Source organism: Pan paniscus, chromosome 8, assembly GCF_029289425.2.
Source record: "Pan paniscus chromosome 8, NHGRI_mPanPan1-v2.0_pri, whole genome shotgun sequence".
Taxonomy (NCBI): Eukaryota; Metazoa; Chordata; class Mammalia; order Primates; family Hominidae; genus Pan; species Pan paniscus.
In genome coordinates this window covers 134147222-134166314 of record NC_073257.2, presented here as the reverse complement: position 1 = coordinate 134166314, position 19093 = coordinate 134147222, and the positions used below count along the sequence as shown (strand labels likewise).

The 19093-nt window shown below is 46.8% G+C and overlaps 1 protein-coding gene across 4 annotated transcripts in view; it reads right to left on the bottom strand.

Annotated features, from left to right (window-relative positions):
- BTBD16 (BTB domain containing 16) overlaps positions 1-19093 on the bottom strand; it is a 65286-nt gene that overhangs the window by 27514 nt on the left and 18679 nt on the right. For all 4 annotated transcript variants that reach the window (XM_003825667.5, XM_008951010.3, XM_055093415.1 and 1 more), the window contains 5 exons: positions 18076-18165; positions 16881-16995; positions 10240-10309; positions 8931-9061; positions 885-1004 (listed from right to left, as the gene is read on the bottom strand). In XM_003825667.5, the coding sequence (XP_003825715.1) occupies positions 885-1004; positions 8931-9061; positions 10240-10309; positions 16881-16995; positions 18076-18165 (526 nt within the window). The remainder of the gene's footprint in view (positions 1-884; positions 1005-8930; positions 9062-10239; positions 10310-16880; positions 16996-18075; positions 18166-19093) is intronic.

Genomic DNA, 19093 nt, shown 5'->3' with positions numbered 1-19093 from the left:
ACCACATTCTAGCTCTTTTTCCTATCTCCCAGTGCTAAGACGTTTCCAGTAGGAGAGCTGACCTGGAGCCAAACAGCAATTCCTCCTGGTGTGCATGACTCATTGGAAAAAGTGTCTCACAGGCTATTAAAAGAGTGGGGGAGGGCGGGTAAAACATTTGGGTTCAAAGCAAATTATATGGAAACTAAACACAGTACATATAATTCCGACACTGAATGCTGCTTTCCTCAAATAACAAGACAGAGAAAGAAGTGGGCTCTTTACTTAACGCAGTGCACAGATGTTCTGTTCCAGAAATGAATTACGTGCTTCAAAACAATGCAAATGAAACTTGGCTTAAACAGGTCACTACGTGAAGACGTGTTTATCTGCTAAACTCACACATGCAAAAGAAATGAAGCATCTTTACTTCCACTTCCTTAAACTCGCCTCGTCATGCTTGGAAGTCCTCATTCCTGAGGCTGTGGGGACCAGAAACACAAACCTAACAAGGTAATACCACCAGTTACTTCCACAGAAAAAGTGAGTTTTATTCTACCTAAGAAAGCTGATTTTTTTTTTTTTAATGAAGTTTTAAAGGCCAGGATAGTGTGGTCATTTTCCTGAACAAAGGAGTACCTTTTGCATCATGCCTGTTACTGGACACAGCAAGTTCCCAGAAGCACCTGATTATCTCATAGTACAACACCTACATGTTGTTTACTTTTCCAGGTAATTTGGTGGTTTGAAAGCATCCTATAATCTTAGGCCCTATTAAAAAAAAACTGCCCTCTGAATGATGCTATGAAAAATTATATCACTGATGGTTTTCCCCCGTGATATTATGAGCAGTGTTTGTACATTTCAGTATTTGTGTATTTCATCAATCAACGCTGTTATATTACCTCTTAAAAAATGTCATCACGGTTTCATAAGTCGGAATTGCCTGAATCTTGTAGTTCAGTTGCAAGAAGACCCACAAAAGCATTGTTTTCAGAAGATGGAATTCACTAAAGGTAAATAACCTGGCCAAAATAAAAAGATTGAGAAGAAATTTCAGAAATAGCACAAAATCATGCTGCTTGTAAGAAGCTGGTTAGAATGAGTTTGGGAATGAGGTGACACCACCTTTGAGTCTGAAGGTAGCCTCAGACATCAAGCAGGTAAACAGCTTACTCAAGGCCACTCAACTGGGAAATGGCAGAGCTAGGATTTGAATCTCAGCAGCCTGACACTAGGGCCTGTGTTTTCACCCACCCTCTGTGCTCCGCAAAACAATGATCGTCATTTAATGAGCTCTTACTATGTGCCAGGTGTTCCCAAGATGTTTTCTGTAGATTTTTTCATTTAATTCCACACAACCATCCTGCAAAGTTAGGATATAGTCCTTACTTTTATAGATGTAGAAATTGAGATTATCCCTACATTTATTTAAAATTTTAGTGTTTTGTTCATCATGGCATTTTTTGGCATCAATTTTAATTCTAATATATTATACTAAAATAGACTGCATCTCGATGACTAAGTTTTTTTCGTGCTCCCTTAAATTTCGCACCAAGGTGCCTCACTCACTTCACCTTAGCTCTGGCCATGATTGAGGGCTGAAACCTGAATAACTTATCCAAGGTCACACAATTCTGGGCTCAGACCTGGGTATAGGGCAGGTTAGAATCTCAGTTCCTCACCAGACTGGCTGTGGAACCTCCTGTGAGTTGCTTAACTGCCCCGCAGCTGCAATGTCCTCATCTGTGAAAGTGTGATCACAGCAGCTGCTCAGAGGAGAGTGGTACAGAGTGGATGAGGTGAGTGGATGAGTTTCCTATCACTCCAATAACAAATTGTCACAAACCAAGTGGTTCGAAACAACACGAATTTATTTTCTCATCATTCTAGAGGTCAGAAGTACCAAACAAGGTAAGATCAAGTTGTCAGCAGAGCTGTGTTCCTTCTAGAGGCTCAAGGGAGAATTGTTTCCTTGCCTTTTCCAGCACCTAGAAGCCACCCACATTCCTTTGCTTATGGCCCTTTTCTCAGTCTTCAAGTCAGCAGTTCAGCATCTTCAAATCTCTCTATGGTTCTGACTCTTTGGCTTCCCTCTTCACATTTACAAGGTCCTTGTGATCACCATGGGCCCACCCAGGTCATCCAGAATAAGCTCCTCATTTTAAAGCCAGCGGACACTATTCACAATAGCAAAGACATGGAATCAACCTAGGTGCCCATCAGTGGTGGACTGGGTAAAGAAACCGTGGTACATATACACCATAAAATACTATACAGCCATGAAAAAGAGTGAAGGCATGTCCTTTGCAGCAACATGGGTAGAGCTGGAGGCCATTATCCTAAGCAAATTGACACAGGAATAGAAAACTAAATACTGCATGTTCTCACTTGTCAGTGGGAGCTTAAACATTGAGTACACATGGACACCATTAAGGGAACAATAGACACAGGGCCTACTTGATGGTGGTGGGTAGGAAGAGGGTGAGGATTGAAAAACTATGTATAGGGTTGTACTGTTCTGTTGTTGAATTGCTACAAAGAAATATCTGAGACTGGGTAATTTGTAAAGAAAAGAGGTTTGCTTGACTCACAGTTCCATGGGCTGTACAGGAAGCATGATGCTGGCATCTGCTTGGCTTCTGGAGAGGCCTCAGGAAACTTACCATCTTGGCAGAAGGTAAAGGGGGAGGAGGATGTCACACAGCCAGAGCAAGAGCAGGAGAGAGCAAGGCAGGAGGTGCCACACCCTTTGAAATGACCAGATCTCAAGGGAACTCACTCACTATCAGGAGAACAGCACCAAGAGGATGGTTCTAAGCCATTAGTGAGAAATCCACCACCATGATCCAATCACCTCTCACCAGGTCCCATCTCCAACACTGGGGATTACAATTCAACATGAGATTTGGTGGGGACACACATCCAAACTATATCAAGGATATTATACTGATCACCTGGGTGACAAAATTATCTGTACACCAAATCCCTGTGACATGCAATTTACTCATGTAACAACCTGCACATGTACCCCTGAACCTAAAATGAAAGTTGGAAAGAAAGAAAAGAATCAGCTGATTACTGACCTTAGTTCCATCTGCAGCCTTAGTTTCCTTTGCCATACAACCTAACATATTCACAGGTTCCAGCCAGTGAGATGTGGACATCTGTGGGGCCATCATTCTACTGACTGCACACATACAAAGTGCTTAGTACAGTGCCTGGCACATCATGACATGCTCAGCGGATGGAAGCTCTTATGGATATGTGGCAGGGTCAGGTCCTAGCTCCAGAGCCTGTGCAGTACCTGCTGCAGCATGAGGCCTCTCCTCCATAAATGAGCATTGCCAAAGAATAGCTGCTGGCCAGGCTGGGATTACAGGCTCACACCTGTAAGAGATCACGCCACTGCACTCCAGCCTGGGCGACATAGGGAGACTCTGTCTCAAAAAAAAAAAAAAAAAAGAATACCTGCTACCCCGTAACGTCAGCTCTGTAAGTGTGGCTATCTCCCAACCCCCTTCTCTAGTAGCCTCTGATGGTTATCTATGGAGCCGTTTCAACATTTCTTAAACCCGTTGACATTTTCAGTCTCTGACCATGGACATTGCACCCTGGCCTTAAAATACATCACCGCTTCCACATTCAACCACTCTATGTGGTTATGGTGGGTGGCACCAAAGACAAACCGTGACTCTAAAGGACAATGAAAATGTCACCCACCTCTCATGCTATTTCTGAACAGAGTAAAACTGTCTCTTTCCTCTCCTTTGGTTTTCAGGCCACCTACAAATGCATGGACTTTGACTCTGGCCAGACAGGACCAAGTTTGTCACCATCTGGCAATCATCGTGAGGCCGGAAGGGGAGACTCTCCTCAGAGCACTTGGTATGATGTCCCTGTGAAGAACTTTGTCAGCTGGGCTGGCGAAGTGGTGTGACTTCCAGTGTAGACTCCACACCTGAGGTCCTCAAGCCCAGAAGGTCCTTTGAGGTCTCACTAAAGAGGGGCTAGCTGCAACATGGGGGAGTCCTTGGGAGCTCCACGAATCAGAATCCTGGTTCTATTATTTATGAAGGATAATTATTAAAGTAAATTCCTCTGTCTTTAGGTCAATATCAGACCTGAAAGTATTCGTTTGTGCAACAGATAACCACACCAAAGACATTCACACACCTTTTCATTTACCTAAGAGCTCTGATGGCCTCAATCAAGACAGAACCCACAGGGACTTGAACCTCCCTCTATGGGCTGTAGCATGTGTGTTTACTGGCACTCGCTAGCAGCCATTGGAATGTAAATGGTAATTGTTCTTTAGGGGAAAAAAATGCTTTTCATAAGACACTGTCCTCTATTTTTCACTGAGAAAATTATATATAAACAATAAAAGCCCTCTTTCATATGTAGACCATAGAGAAAGCCATGACCATGTGAGTAAGATATGAACAAGGATGCCCACTGCTCCATCGCTTGTCACAGCAAACAAACAAAACAAAACAAAACAAAAGGCCATTAGGAAGGGAGTGAAAAGAGATTGTTGTGCATTCATTCAATAGAACCCTTTACGATTAAAATTTTAAATGCTCATTAGATATGCAAATATCAACAAGGAGAGAACACAACACACGATGTAAGTGAATAAGTTGCAGAACGTTACAATCACGATGAGAACATGTATTTCAAGTTTAAATCTTTTAAAGCAATATTATTCATGTGGTAAGAGTAAAATTACATAGATTAAATCTGCACAAGTTCCTAACAGTGGTTTAATTGTCTTTAGGAGGGGAAGGAGGCAGAAATGAGGAAGGGAATGGGACTGGGAGGGGAACATAGGCGACTTCTGCTTCATTGGAAATGTTTGATTTCTCAATTTAAGACAAAATATTAATATTCGTTCATTTGGGGAGATGAGTACAATTGTGTTTTGTATTATAATTCGACCTTTATACTTTTTTTTCAGAAACTACAAGGAGATATACTTTTTTTAACAGTAAAAATATCAATATTCCTATTGTTCTTGACCATCAATAAGGAAAAAGAAGGCCTCATGCAGAGCACGTCAGTGAGCTGGTAATGACCACAGGCTTTAGGCCACTCAGACATGGGTTCAAATCCCAACTCTCACGTTGCATGAGGAGACCTTCAGCTGATCCCGTCATTTCCTATCATCTCTATTCCACAGGCAAGAAACGCCAACAGTATCCACCTCATTAGGCTGCTATAGGAATCAGTCTGGGTAACTCACTCAGAGTTTTCTGTATACAACAACAACTGTATATATCTGAATAATTGGTGGGTATTGTTAGTATTAGCTAAAGAAGCATTGGATTCAGGAACTATTATATTTGAGATGGGTGCCCAGGGGTGTCCCAGACACCCATGGGAAACTTGTCCCATGCTGGAGGGCAAAGCCATGTGACAGATGCAACAAGGAGGACATGCGTAGCTCTTCTTAGGGAATTCCTGAGACCTCGAGACTTCTCGGGTTATAGGCAGGAAGTCAGGGAGAATTGGAGACACAGGGATACAGTGCCCCTGGTCGCAAGGTAGTCTTTTGTTGAGATGGGAGCTAGACAGTGCTCTAAGGTCTCCATCCTCCTAAGTCCATGAGGAGCTTGGCTTCCAGAAAAACAGAACTTGGAATGAAAGCTTCTTAATATTAGAGTTAGCAGAACAGGGTAACCCAACAGTGACCTATAAGAAGAAAATTAACTGGAAACCAAATGCCAGGCAAATAAATTTAAACCGGAGGCCCAGGAGGTCAGGAAAACTGTTGCATATTTTACCCCAGGTGGTTTACAAAATGGAAAGCAAAAGCTGAAGGAAGATGAGCTCGAGGGACTTCAGATGGAGACGGCCTAATGGCCCAGAAGCTGCAGCATCTGCTAAGAAATGGACGTTGTTCCAAACACATGTGACCACAAACAGGGAATTGGCCCCACAGCTGGAGGGGCTGATAAGTCAGGCCAAGGGCCACTCCACCCCTGACCTTGGAGTCTGCATTTCCACACATCCCACTCCGGGGCCACGTGACTCCTTGGGACCACTCGGTTCTCGCTATGTCCTTTTAGTTGCTGGTAGCCTTGGCCTCCATGACCAACGACGAGGGGTGCAGCACACAGGGCAAGACGTGGACTTTGGAGCCAGTGGAGGCCCTGCCCTGCCCATCGTTAGCCCTCTTATATCAGGGATAATAACTGTGACCACCACATGGGGTGGTGGGGATAGAAAGGGACAGTGCACATAGCACACAGCACACACCAAAATGTTAGTTGGAGAAAGGTGCATTCTGAAACAGCTGTGGGTCATGGTGCCAAATCCACCGGCCAGCAGCCTGAAACTCACAAGCACCCTAATATGAGAAGCCCTAGCCAGTGAAACTTCTAATAAGCCCCCCTCTTCCTGAACCCTGTTTCCCACCTCCCTCAAGCTTTGACAAAGGCAGCCACTGGAGATCAACCTCAGAAGATGTGAGCAGAGCCTGGGGAGTGGTCAGCCTGGGCACATGGCTGATGACATGCCTGAAGCCACACAGGGCTCTTTTCCCTTCAGTGATAGCCCTGGACTGTCTGTGCAGACAGCTCCTGGGGAGGGGCCGGAGGAGCAGGACCCATTTTCCACATCAGTCATGTCTGCCAAGCTGATGAGTCTAGACACTTGACACGTAATGCTCTTGACCTCTTTTTCTGCCCAGCATACGTTTGTCAGGCTTATCCCACCGCTAACCTTCTGGTTGTGGTCAGACATTTTTTTCTCCTTTCTTGGGTAATGCTGCCAGGGTGTGACAGCTCAGCCTTTCCAAGGGAGGGACAATGTTATGAAAAGTCTAAGGGATGCCATGTTTATCTTTTCTTCAACAATTGCGCAACCTTTGCTCCGCTGGGGAGTGGGGGAGCGCCTGAGTGGGGAAAAGCAGAGAACACCACGGAATGACTTTAGGAGTGAGCCAGTGCCCTGGGCTGGCATGAGGCTGGGACTCCTGGAGGCTTCCTAGAGAATATGGTCTCCTTCCCTCTGTCCCAGAACTCTGTTCTACCTGCCTCGCATCTCTGTAAACGTGAGGGCATTGCATGCTACATAGCCAATTCACATCAACAGTAGAATAAATCTTTCCAAATCTAATTTCTGAAATCAGAACACTTTCCACACATACACATGAGTAAACACTCATTTTCTAATATTCTACTAGGATTTTCAGCATAATTTAGTTTTCACTTTTGAAATTTACTCAGAGGTAATAAAATTTTGGTAACTTGGAAATGGGTACCAAGATCCTTTTAAATAGAGTTCTAAAGAGATATGACAACTAAGTGGTCCTAAACAGCACTGAAGAAAGAAAAAATGCTATAAAAGGCAGTATTGGGCAAATGACATTAAAGTATTACATCAATGTAAATTTCTTGAAGTTGATAACTGCACTATAGTTATATTTTTCAAAAATTCTTTTTCTTAGGAAATAAACACTGAAGCATGTGGAGTAAAGGAACTTAATAAACGCAAATTACTCCCTAATATTAATAGTTCAGAAAAAACAAGTGTATATGTAGATACACGTAGAGATGCAGATGATATAGCAAGCAGGGCAGAAATTGAACTCTAGGGTGATTGGCAGTACTGGGTGTAACTATATCTTTTATGCATTATTGTGTATATATTCTATGCAAATATTCTTTGCATAGAATATATATTCTATGCAAATATTCTTTGCATAGAATATATATTCTATGCAAATATTCTTTGCATAGAATATATATTCTATGCATTATTGCATATATTCTATGCATTATATATTGTATATATTCTATGCATTATTCTTGCAACGTTAAATTTGAAATTATTTTCAAATAAAAACGTTTAAGAGACTAACACAAAATAGAAAGTTCTTTTGACTTAGTAACTTCATTTCTAGGAATTTAATGTGGGAAAGAATCTGAGATGAAGACAAACGTTGAAGGATGTTCACCAGTGTGCTATTTATATTGGTAAAACATTAGAAATAACCTAAAAAGCCCGGCATTGGGAAACATCTCCATGAATTTCTGTAAGGGAGAAGGAGCCTGGCAGGGGACAGGCATTTCAGGCAGGAGGATGGGCATGAACCAAGGCCCAGTATGGGGAGGTGTTCATCAGGGAAGTTTCAGGGGGGGCCCCGTGGCTGCACTTACGCTGTGTGAGTTGAAGGAGCCAGGTCACCAGAGGCAAAGGCTGTTGGCTAGAGATGCGATTAGAAGGGGGTCCAGACCAGAAGCAAGACAGTTAGAGGTCACCTTGGTCCAAAATAAGAGACACTGGACCTCCGATCTTGGGCTGGGGCTGCTACCCATGGAGCGAGGCCCATAGCTCTGGACTTGATTTGGAAGTAGAAATGACCTCAGGGTTGGGGTATGGTCAAAGTGGCGTCCAGGACTATCAGGGGTCTAGCTTGATCCGCTAGTCAGATGGTGTAGGAACACTGGGGGCAGGGTTGGGGTGCAGGAAAGGGCAGGGGCACCGAGAGATGGCTTTTAATCTTAATTGTCAGAGAGGTCAAGCAGGCGATCAGATACGTGGGTGTAGAGTTATTCAGCAGAGGAGTCAGCGCCGGAGATGTAAGCTGATTTAGGGTGAGAGATTTTATTTTCTAAAATGAATGTGCATTGATGTTGTCAGGATTTTTTTTCTAAAAATTACTTAGGTAATTAAGTCTTCCATTTTTCTCAGCCAGGTGAAAATACCTGAGACAGCAGGTACTCAGAGGGTTCCTACCCACAAAAAGGAGCGTGAAGGGAGCCCTCTTCCCAGCCCCACACACAGCACCCTGAGTTCCAGCCCCAGCCAAGGCTCAGCTGTCCAGGAGGGCAGGAAGCTTAAGGTTGGGGTGCAGCCTCCATCAGAGCACCTCCCTCCCCAGCCTGGCCCCTACTTTCTCCCATCCCCCTCTCAGGGGCCGCACCCTGGGAGCCAGCTCTGACCTGGGGGACTTCAGCACTTTGTGGAGCAGGTCCTGTGGGATTTTGTGGAGGTGGATCTGCGTCCCCACTAGAGGAACCAAGTTCATTTCCAGCCACTTCTCGCAGCCGGTGGTGAGCTGCTCTTCCTTGTACTAAGACAAAAAAAAAAAAAGCCAGTTGATGAAGGAAGTCCTGAGCTCTTGGCACCCTCTGCTGGCCTGCGACGACACTACATGTGTGCTCAGAGGGAGAGTCACTGCAGAGGCGCTCAAACCTTTTCTACAAAATACATGAATTACAGCAGATACCTTTTCTAAGTGTTTTCTATGCTCGAGGCGCTGCACTCAGTTGATTTAAATCAATCCTCAGCGAAAACCTATGAGGTGGGTTCACTGTTATCCCTATGTCACTGGTGGGGAAACTGACGCTCCCAGGTTCCTGCTCTTGCCTGTCGTCACACAACTCGTAAGTGGCAGAGCCGGATGCAAACCCAGGCAACCTGACTATAGGCCTTGCCCACTGGTTCAAGTCAGTGGCTGATCATGGAGGGCCCAAGGGGTGTACCTCGCAGGAGTTCTGAGGCTATGAACACACCCAAAAAGCAGGAATTGAAGGGCAGAGAAAGTGGAAAAGGCGTCTTAGAGCCAGGGACCTTGAGAGAGCTTCAGTACACCTGGAATAGCTTCCGGGCCTGGGGTCCTTCTGCAGCCCACGCGTTGCTGAGAAATGCTGACCAGGATGCAGTTTCCACCACAAGTGGCCTTGGAATTACCAGTGGGGCAAAGGGGAGGACGCGACGATGGGAGAACTGTGGCATGCTGCTTGGTATCCCCCCCAGGTCACTGGTGGCCATACAGAGAGAGCTGAAGTCAGGAGGCCTGGGCTTTGGACCCAGCTGGTTCCCCTGGGCAGGCTGATGCCCTCCTTGGCTCTGTTTTCTCCTCTGAGAATGAGGTTGGATTCTATCATTTATTCCTAACCCTGACACACTGATTAGACCCAGGTGAGTCCAGACCTCACAACTCCAGCAAGAATGTCCTGGAAGGTCTTCTGCTGTTTCGGTGAGAAAGGCTATGCTGCTTCTTCCCCCATCTAAGATTAAAGTCTTTCTATTTTTTTGGTGTTAAAACATCCTTTTAAAAAATAAAATGATGGTTCTTAAAAAAAAACAAATGTGTTCATGTGGCAAAATAAAATATTTGATGACTTCAAATAGATATTCTGGGGGGAAGTAGGCCTTCCCCCCAGATGGTGGGTAAAATCCCAGCATCTGGGCTGCTCCTGAAGGCCCCCCACAAGGGGCGATGTGCCCCGTCTGGGTTGTTCTCACCTTGCAGCCGGCCTCGTAGAATTTCTTGATGGTGCTTGGCTTGAGTCTGGCTATCATCACATCCACGCACCTGGAGAGAGAGAACTGCAGTTTCTGGAGGAACCCCATGCTGCTTTTGGAGAAGCGGGAAGTCCCAGAGATTCTCATTCAACTCCAGGACAGCAGCAGACTTTTGAACGGAAGGGAGCCTCGCTTTAGGGGTATGGACATTTGGCCAGAGGACAAGACCAACATGGCTTGTTAGAAATAGCTCTGGGCTGGGAGATGAGGCCAGAAATCAAATCCTTCAGGAGAAAACAAAGTAACCCTATAGCAGGGAACAAGGATTATTGCTCAAAGCTGAAGTGCCACCAGGTGCTGAGATGAGGTTTGATTTTAGCCAACATAGCCATCTGGTCATCCCCCTGCCTGAGGACTGTCTTCCTGTACAGACCCTTATGGTGCCACCAGAGGGGCCTCAAGTCCCATTCCTCTCTGTGCACAAATGGAATCAAAGAGCAGCTCTCAGATGAAGGTCTCTGCGAGCTCATGACTAGGACCTGTTGATTTGGCTCACCCACCCATGAAGGATCTATTCACTGAACACATACCGTGTGCTAGGCACCTGGAGAGGTCCTTGGTGTGCAAAGAACAAAACTGATGGGCCAGTGAGGTGACATGTTAAGTCAACTTTCAGACAGATAACCACATTTGGCAGTCATGTTAAGGGTTAAAAAGTTAAAGAACAAGGTGTGATGGGAAGGCAGATAATGGAGACTTCAGCCTAGTGTGGTTAAATCAGAAAAGTGACCAGAAGTCAGAACAGAAGCACTTAAAACCTGAAAGAGGAGGGAAAAGAACAGGCCAGGCCAGGGATTCAAAGACCAGCATTCCAAGAAGAGGAAACAACATGTGCAAAGGCCCTGGGGCAGGAGCAGGTGCCACACTTTGAAGGAATGTCAGGGCTGGCACAGCTGCAGTGCCGTTGTTTAACACTGCTCCACACTGTCCCCTCTCTCTCCCTCTTTGACTATTGTAGTTCGTCTGGGCTCAGCTCCAGCATCACTTCCTCTTGGAAGTCTCCCTGATTGCTCCTCTCCACATAATCCCTTAGCTTTGATTTGCATGACTTCCTTCTACCTGGTTCCTTGCCTCCCTCCAAGGAGGACATGAGCCGAGGTGAATGGAGTGTGGTAGACGTGCTATGTGGCAGGTAGGGTCACAGATGTTTCAGTGACTGAACTTTCACAGCTAATACTAACCTCTCTGCAGCAAAATTGCTTTGAAGTATGTTCACTTCATTGAGCAGGGCACCCAAGAGTAGCCACTGGGATCTCATACGGAAGCACAACCTTGAACTCATTATGACTCAATGGTTGTCCTAAACTCAGTTGATATACACACTGCTCATGGGCAGAGGCTTCAAGGACATCCAGTACCTCTTGCACTTATTCTAAAATGTATCCTTCCACAAGGCCAGACCAGAAGGCAGATGGGGTCTCGTTACCACCAACAACCACATCCCTGGAGAGTAGCTTTTACTGAGTTGCATTTTGGTGTGCCGCTTTTGCCAAAACCAAGAAAAAACATTATAAGATTTATTATTGCATTTACTCTACAGACATTCTTGAGGACATTGACCATTAGGTTGCTTGGGGTCATCTGCTGAAGACATCCACAGTTTTCATACTAATAGTAGCTGTACTTCTCCCAAGTGAATTGTTTTTTAAACTGTTATCTAGTTTGCATCGAATATCACTGATCAAGTTTCCGTTTTTATCTGCCGCTAGCAAGTTCAGAGCTGAATGTATGGCCTATCTTAGGAAAAGTGTGGTTATTAGAGTTAGTATACAATGGTAGCTTCTCCATCTTTTTCTTCCTCCTTAAAAAAAAAAAAAATTGGTGTTCTGTGGCTTCATTTCATGTATTCATGGAAGCCACTCAAAGCCTTTACTAGAACAAGGTAAGAAATGATAAGTGAATAAATAATCTGGTCATGGCCAAGGCACTCTACCCCCTTGTGTGCTAGGATTGGCCCTTCAGACAGGGAGACTGACTCTACCCATTAGAAGGAGTTGTCTTGAGTACTGGGGAAACCTGTACTGAGTAAACATGAGGCGCTGCTGTCATCCCCTGGGCATTTTGCCTTCTAAGACTGCTGAGCCCTGTCAATCCTGCATCTTGGCTGTCTCTTGAGCGTGCCCCTCCTCCCGCTCCCACTTCCCCTGCCTAGTTCAGACCCTCCTGGTCTCTCGGCTGAGCCTCTGCATAGCCTCTCAACAGCCAGCCTCCCTGCCCTGCAGCCTCCCACATTTATACCACATCCTTCACACAGGAGGGGCTCAGCCTAAACCACAGAGGCTCTGCCACTCTCCCCTCCCAAGCCCAGGCTCCCTGCTCTGCTGACTGAACCAAGACCTGCTCATGTGGCTACAAGATCCTGCATAACCTGGGCTCATCCAAACCTCTGGCCATTGCAGCTGCATTGGGTCTTAGTGGCCAGGCTCATCCCAGTTTGATGCTGCTCCACCCTGTCCCCTCTTTTGCCCCCTTTGACTGCTGTAATTCTTCCAGGCTCAGGTCCAGCACCACCTCCTCTTGGAAGTCACCCTGATTGCTCCTCCCCACATACTGCCTTAGTTTTGATTTCCATGCCTTCCTTCTTCTACCTGGTTCCTTACCTCCCTCCACCTCCCATGAAACAACAGACTGCCGGGAAGCAGCGCTCCCCATACAAATCCATCCTGAGTGCCAGCTCTGTGCTGACCTGTGCTGCTGGTTCTGGAAATGCCACCAGGGACAGGTGGAGGCCTTTTCGTCCTGGAGCTCATGACCTCACCGGTCAGCAGAGGGTGAAGCCCAAGCTGTGACGAGGCTGAACAGGAGGCTCGGGCCCCACCCTCATCGGGCCCAGGAGCCTTTAGGTGCCAGCTTTTGTCTGTTGAAACCTACAGGGAGCACTAGCTGGGCTTGGAGTTGCAGGGGAGAAATGAGTGCCCCAGGAGGCTGGCACCTTCTCTTATGCTTCCCCTTCCTCACTGTGAAACCCATTGGCTGGGCTGGACTGGAATGATCAGACTTCCCAGACCAAAGGAAGCAAAGAAAGCCACCCGGGCTCGCCTCTGGGCTCAGGGAAGTGGGGCGTTTCCTCTTCTGGAAATTCTAAAGGACCAGAAAGTTGCCCACAGAGGAAGTTCAGCCCTGCATGGAGGCAAGGAAATGCCCCTCTGGCCCTGTGAGCCTGGAGGAACCCAAGTGACAACCAGGGAGATGCTCCATGTGTATGTGTGTGAGCGTGTGTGTGCATACACATGCATGCACATATGTGCTGGTACATGCATGTGACAGCCACAATCCCTGCTGTGACTCCAGCCCAAGTGCCAATAAAGATATTGACATGAGAGTCAAAGGAACATCACCCAGTGGAAGCTGTGTGCACACACTGCATCCCTTCAAGATGGGAGGCCTCAGGTATGTGTGATTCAGAATTAAGCTGTCATCTGGCAATTTCCCACTGCCTGGGAGCTCAGCTGAGGTAACCTGTGAGGTCTCACTCAGCACCTGAACGTTGTGATGCTATCAGAGTGACCTGGGGCACTTCCGTTACACAGACACACAAACACACATGTATCCTATGATGCCACACCCTGCCAACTGCGCCATCAGCCTCTCAAAGGCAGGCAAGACCCAGCCCAACTATGTGCAGGCCCGCCCTGGCCTCTGACCTAGAATCCCAGCCCCACCACAATTATCTGGAGAATCTTGGGCAGGTCCCATCAGCTTCAGGCAAGCCTGTGTTTGCTCATCAGTGGAATGAAAGGTTTGGCTCATTAGCTGCAAAGCCCCTCCTGCTCTGGCATTCAAAACAAGGTGGGGGGAGGGGAAAGGAGGATGAAGAAGCTGCCCTTCTTGGTTCATCTCTGGATAAGCCAGGGCGAGAGTTCTGAAGGTTAAATGCGGCTTCCAGTCTGCTCCTAAGGTAGGGCAGCTGAGGCTTGGAGACAGAAGGTGGCCAGAGGCCCCACTTCAAGATGGAAGCTACCCTGCCAGCATTCAGGTCAGAGATAACTTCCTGGACTGCACCAGGAAATAGCTGCTCAGAAATACTCTGTCTAAAGGAGCTATGATTTCATAGTTATACATCACAAGGCTATGCTGGGCTGACAGTGGGTGATATATACAAAGGAAGGGACACGGGACTCTCAGGAAAACCTGGACTTTTCACCCCACCACCTTCAGGGTCAAGGCCAGATTCCTTAGATGGTTCTAAGACGCTACACCAGTTGGCTCTGCCTGCAACTATTCATCTCCCATCTACCACGGCCACCTAACCCCACAGTCTGACCATGCTGACACACTGGAGTGCCTCTTCAAGACTCCAGGCCCTCTTCAATGTGTGTCCCCTGCAGAGAGGTCCAGACACCTGCGTTCCCAACGAGGCTGCCACATGCTCCAGATCAAAGGCCTGGACCTAGTCATTTCATGAGTCCCCAGAATGAGGCACCAGCTCAAAAACATCCATGGGGTTGAATCTGACCGTGTGAACTCTACAAAAAATGAATCGAAACCTGTAAGATCCCCAGGAGAGATCTGTCTCTCCCCTCTGCAGAACAGCTAATGTCTTCTCTTGGCTTGGATGGTATATTCATTCATTCCTTCATTCAGTCAGATAATAAGCCTGAGGTTTAAGAAGTAAACAAAACAGGCAGACCACCTCCTGCCCTGATCTCTTCTTTATACTGAATTGCATCAGGAATTAGGGAAAAAAAGCTACAAGATACCACCTCTCTCTTCAGGACATCAATGCAGTAGGCACACATCCCTCAAAAAGCCCGGGAGATGAAACAAAATATTCTAGAGAAATGAATCCCATGAATGATTTTCCACTTGGTTCACTTACTCTTTCATAAGCATTAATGGAATGGAGGAATATTACAGGACACACAAAAAAGGGAGGAGAAATTCTAAGAAATGCTCTTTCTTATTATAGATACTAATTTTGCTTGAACTTAATAATACATAGCACAACATTTTCCAGTTAGGAATTCCCAAACTTCATTCCATCCACCTTTATTCACTTCTGGTGTCATGGAGACTGTTGGACAGGAGACTTTAGAGGGCAGGGATCCTGCCCATCTGGTCCCTCACTGTCTCCTTGGCCTCCCAGAGGAGCCTAAGAAGTTGTCCTTGAGGCAGATGAATGAATGAGTGTAGGTGTGAGTGAATAAACCGACAAGTGAGTGACCCTAAGCAAACCTCTCCTGACTAAATGCCATTGAAGGGAGGGTCAGAACCACAAATGAGCAAGTGACAACATTACCACCTCACCCAAGCGAAGTGGAATAGTACAGTGTTAGAGGTCCAGGCTCTGGGGCCCCCTGACCTTCGAGTCCTGGCTTCTCTACTTGGCAGCTGCGTGGCCTTGGCCAAGTTACTTACTTCCCAAAGCCCCAGTTTTCTCATCTGTAAAATGAACATAGTAATAGTTCTACCTCCTAGGGTTGCAGGGAAGATGAAATGAGGTCATCCCTGTAAGGAGCTGAGAACTGAAAGGCAAACACTCCATCCCAAAGCCCTATGTGCTGACATCCCCTAATCCCCAACAAAGTCCTGGGAAGTAGATGGGACAAATGTTATAAGCCACATTTTATGTCAGAGACCGCCAGTGTACATAGAGACTAAGGGGCACCTTATTGTAGAACTGAGCACAGACCCTGCACGGACCCAGGTTACTTTTGACTTTGCAGGAAAAGCCCAGTGCAAACTGGGAGCTCTGAGTCTCACCCCTCCAGGGTGCGTTTCCTCGGCTGCTTGGATGCAGGTGGAAACACCAAGCAATGTCTGTTACCCCCTCATGCTCATGATTTCTGCATCCATGAGCCCAGGCAACCCTCGTCAGGATGAGGAAGCTTTCACATTCAATGCCAACCCACTTTGAATGCCTCCTGGTTCCCCACCACCTCCTCCCCACACCCCCAACACACCCTGATGAACCCTCCCGATGGGCAGCCCAGGTGGGCCAGCAGGGTCTGAATGTCCAAAAGAGAGGCTATGCCTAAAATGGGCAGGGGGATTTGAGGGCAATTTTAAATTTGATCTTTGCATTTTCCTCTCTTCCAAAAGACCTACAATGACTGTATGTAACATTTATAACAATAAAAATATTATTTACAAGAAAAAACAAGACTTTATCTCAAATGAGCAGGAAAATGTAGGCCTAACAGTGATGGAAAAGTCAGCTTGTCCTCCAATGGCCAGCTTCTGTGTGTGTGTATGACTTAAAGGAGAGAGATTTTTTTTTTTTCTTTTAGCCAACAATGAAAAGAGGTGAAATTGATAAGCAAGCCTGGTTTGGGGGCTACTAGGAAGTCACTGTGTATACACATGAAGTCTCTCCCAGTGGTAGAAATCCTCCCATTTGCATTTCATTCCTGTGAGTCGAGAATCGTTTGGTTAAAACTAGCGTGTTGCTGGAGAGATGGCTCACCTGTTAATGTGAATTAGTGTCTCAGTTCCTTTCCAGGCTCAAGGCCATGCTTGGCACAAAGACACCTGAGGTGTCTTAGCCCAGTGAAGAGGAATGTTCCAGCAAATGGGCCAGGAATTGCCCTTCTGATTTCCCCCAGGCCTGGCCCTGCCCAAAGTCAGCCTTGTTTCCTTACCTTTGAAACAGGCCACTGAACTGGAGGATGTGGGCGGAAGCCAGCACTCCCAGTGCGTCTTCCAAGTTAATCTCCACCTCACTCATGTAGAGGTTCTTCAGGGCCGTGGCGAAGGCTGGGGAGGCACAGCCAAGCGAGCCATCGGTGTGGGGCTCTGCACACAGGACACCACCCAGCGCCCTCCCTCACTCCTGCAGCTGGGCAGGCAGAGGTGCCCTTAGAGAAAATGCGCCACCTCTCACCTGGATGCAGGCACCGCCCGGAAGCTGACGATCTGTGCTACCAGCCTTCCCAAAGGAGTTGAGGCTGAAGCTAAAGAAAGCTGAGCTTCTGCTGAAAGGATCCTCCTTTAAGCCTGTTCTCAGGGGTGAGACCATCCTGGGTTCTCCCCTAACCTGGGGTCTGGGGCCTGCGCAGGAATGTGACTGCCCATATAGGTGTAGAATTTTGTGTGCATGTCGTGTGTTTTTTTTTCTGGAGACAACATATATCTTACAGCAGATTCTCCTTGGAGTCTGGGGACTTCCAAAAAGGTTAAAGACTCTTGGAAAGAGCCAGAATAATTTGATGGTTCAGGAACTGAACTGCCTTGGCTAGGGGCCAGATGGACTTAGCTGATTCACCGTCAGAGTGTCCTCTGGCGACAAATGGCCCAACTAGTGCTGAAGTTTCCTCACCGAGCGATTCCTAAACAAGTGCCATCACATGACATCACGGATGTTGCACAAACAAAGAAGTCTGCCCATGAGTGGCTGTGAGGGGATGGGGAGAGAGTGAGCCCAAGTTGGGGGAGGTAAGGGGTGGTCCTTGGCAGGAAGAGGCCGGTAAAGTGTTATTTGGGAGCAAGGCTGGGCCTGATGGCTTCCCTGGGTGGGTGTGAGCCTAAAGCGGCAATTCCTTTTGTGCTGGCTCCGTCTCTGAGAAGCCGCTGTCTTCTCCCATTCTCTGCATCCTTCACACCCTTTCTCAATGACAAGAACCTCTCTTTAGTAGCATTCCACCTTCTTCCATTTCCCCAAGTCACCCTAGCCTTCTCGCCCCTTCTTTCTTTGCACGTTCGGGCCTTTTTAATAAGAAAGCACTAAACACTGTCTACTGTTGGTTTGTTTTGCTTTGTTGTTGCTTGTGCATTTTTAAATCTGGGAGGACCATTTGTTCAATGGCATTCTCAGAATATAGACGGGTATATACATACCGACTTTAGTGACCAGTGGGTCATTGATCTTCAAGGAAATGATGATCCTCTTTGCAGGGGATTTTTCTTTGGTCTTCTTAGGTGATTGAGCTAGTAAAGGAAATGAGATGATGATGGCAGGATGTGATAACCGTGGTGAAGACACAGTGGGAGGCACCCACCACCCTGGCATGACCATGAGGTATCAAGATATGTATCACACTATATTTTATTTGTTTCATAGATGTAATTAATTAATTAATTAATTTTTGTGTGTGAGATGGAGTTTCACTCTTGTCGCCCAGGCTAGAATGCAGTGGCACTGTCTAGGCTCACTGCAACCTCTGCCTTCTGGGTTCAAGCTATTCTCCTGCCTCAGCCTCCCAAGTAGCTGGGATTATAGGCATGCTCCACCATGCCTGGCTAGTTTTACATTTTTAGTAGAAATGGAGTTTCACCATGTTGGCCAGGCTGGTCTCGAACTCCTGACCTCAGGTGATCTGCCCGCCTCAGCCTCCCAAAGTGCTGGGATTACAAATGTGAACCACCGCGCCCGGCCTATAGATGCATTTTTAAATACTTATTTACTTTGAGATAGTTTAAGACTCATAAGAAGTTGCAAAAATAGTGCAGAGTTCCCACGTATCCCTCGCCTAATTTCCCCCAACGATCCTACATAGCCCTGTGCATTGTCAAAACTGAGAAACTGATGCTCACACTGCATTTTACATATTTATGACCTCCCCCATCCTTTCTCTTATTAGGCTTTGAGCAGTTTAAGGGCAGACTGAACCTCAGTCATTTCTGTACCCTGAGCACCTGGAGCAGTGCAGGCAGGCAGTGGGAGTGCCACCTGCTGCAGGGTGAACATGGGACTGAGGTGTCCATGTGGTGGCTACTGTCACTCTGCCCCAGAGAGCTCCACTCTGGGGACCCCTGCCACCAAGGATTTCCAGGAGGAAGGGAAAAGGTAGCCCAATTCATTGCTAGCCAACGCCATCCACTCAGTCATCCTAGAATGTGAGCTACAGAGTGGCAC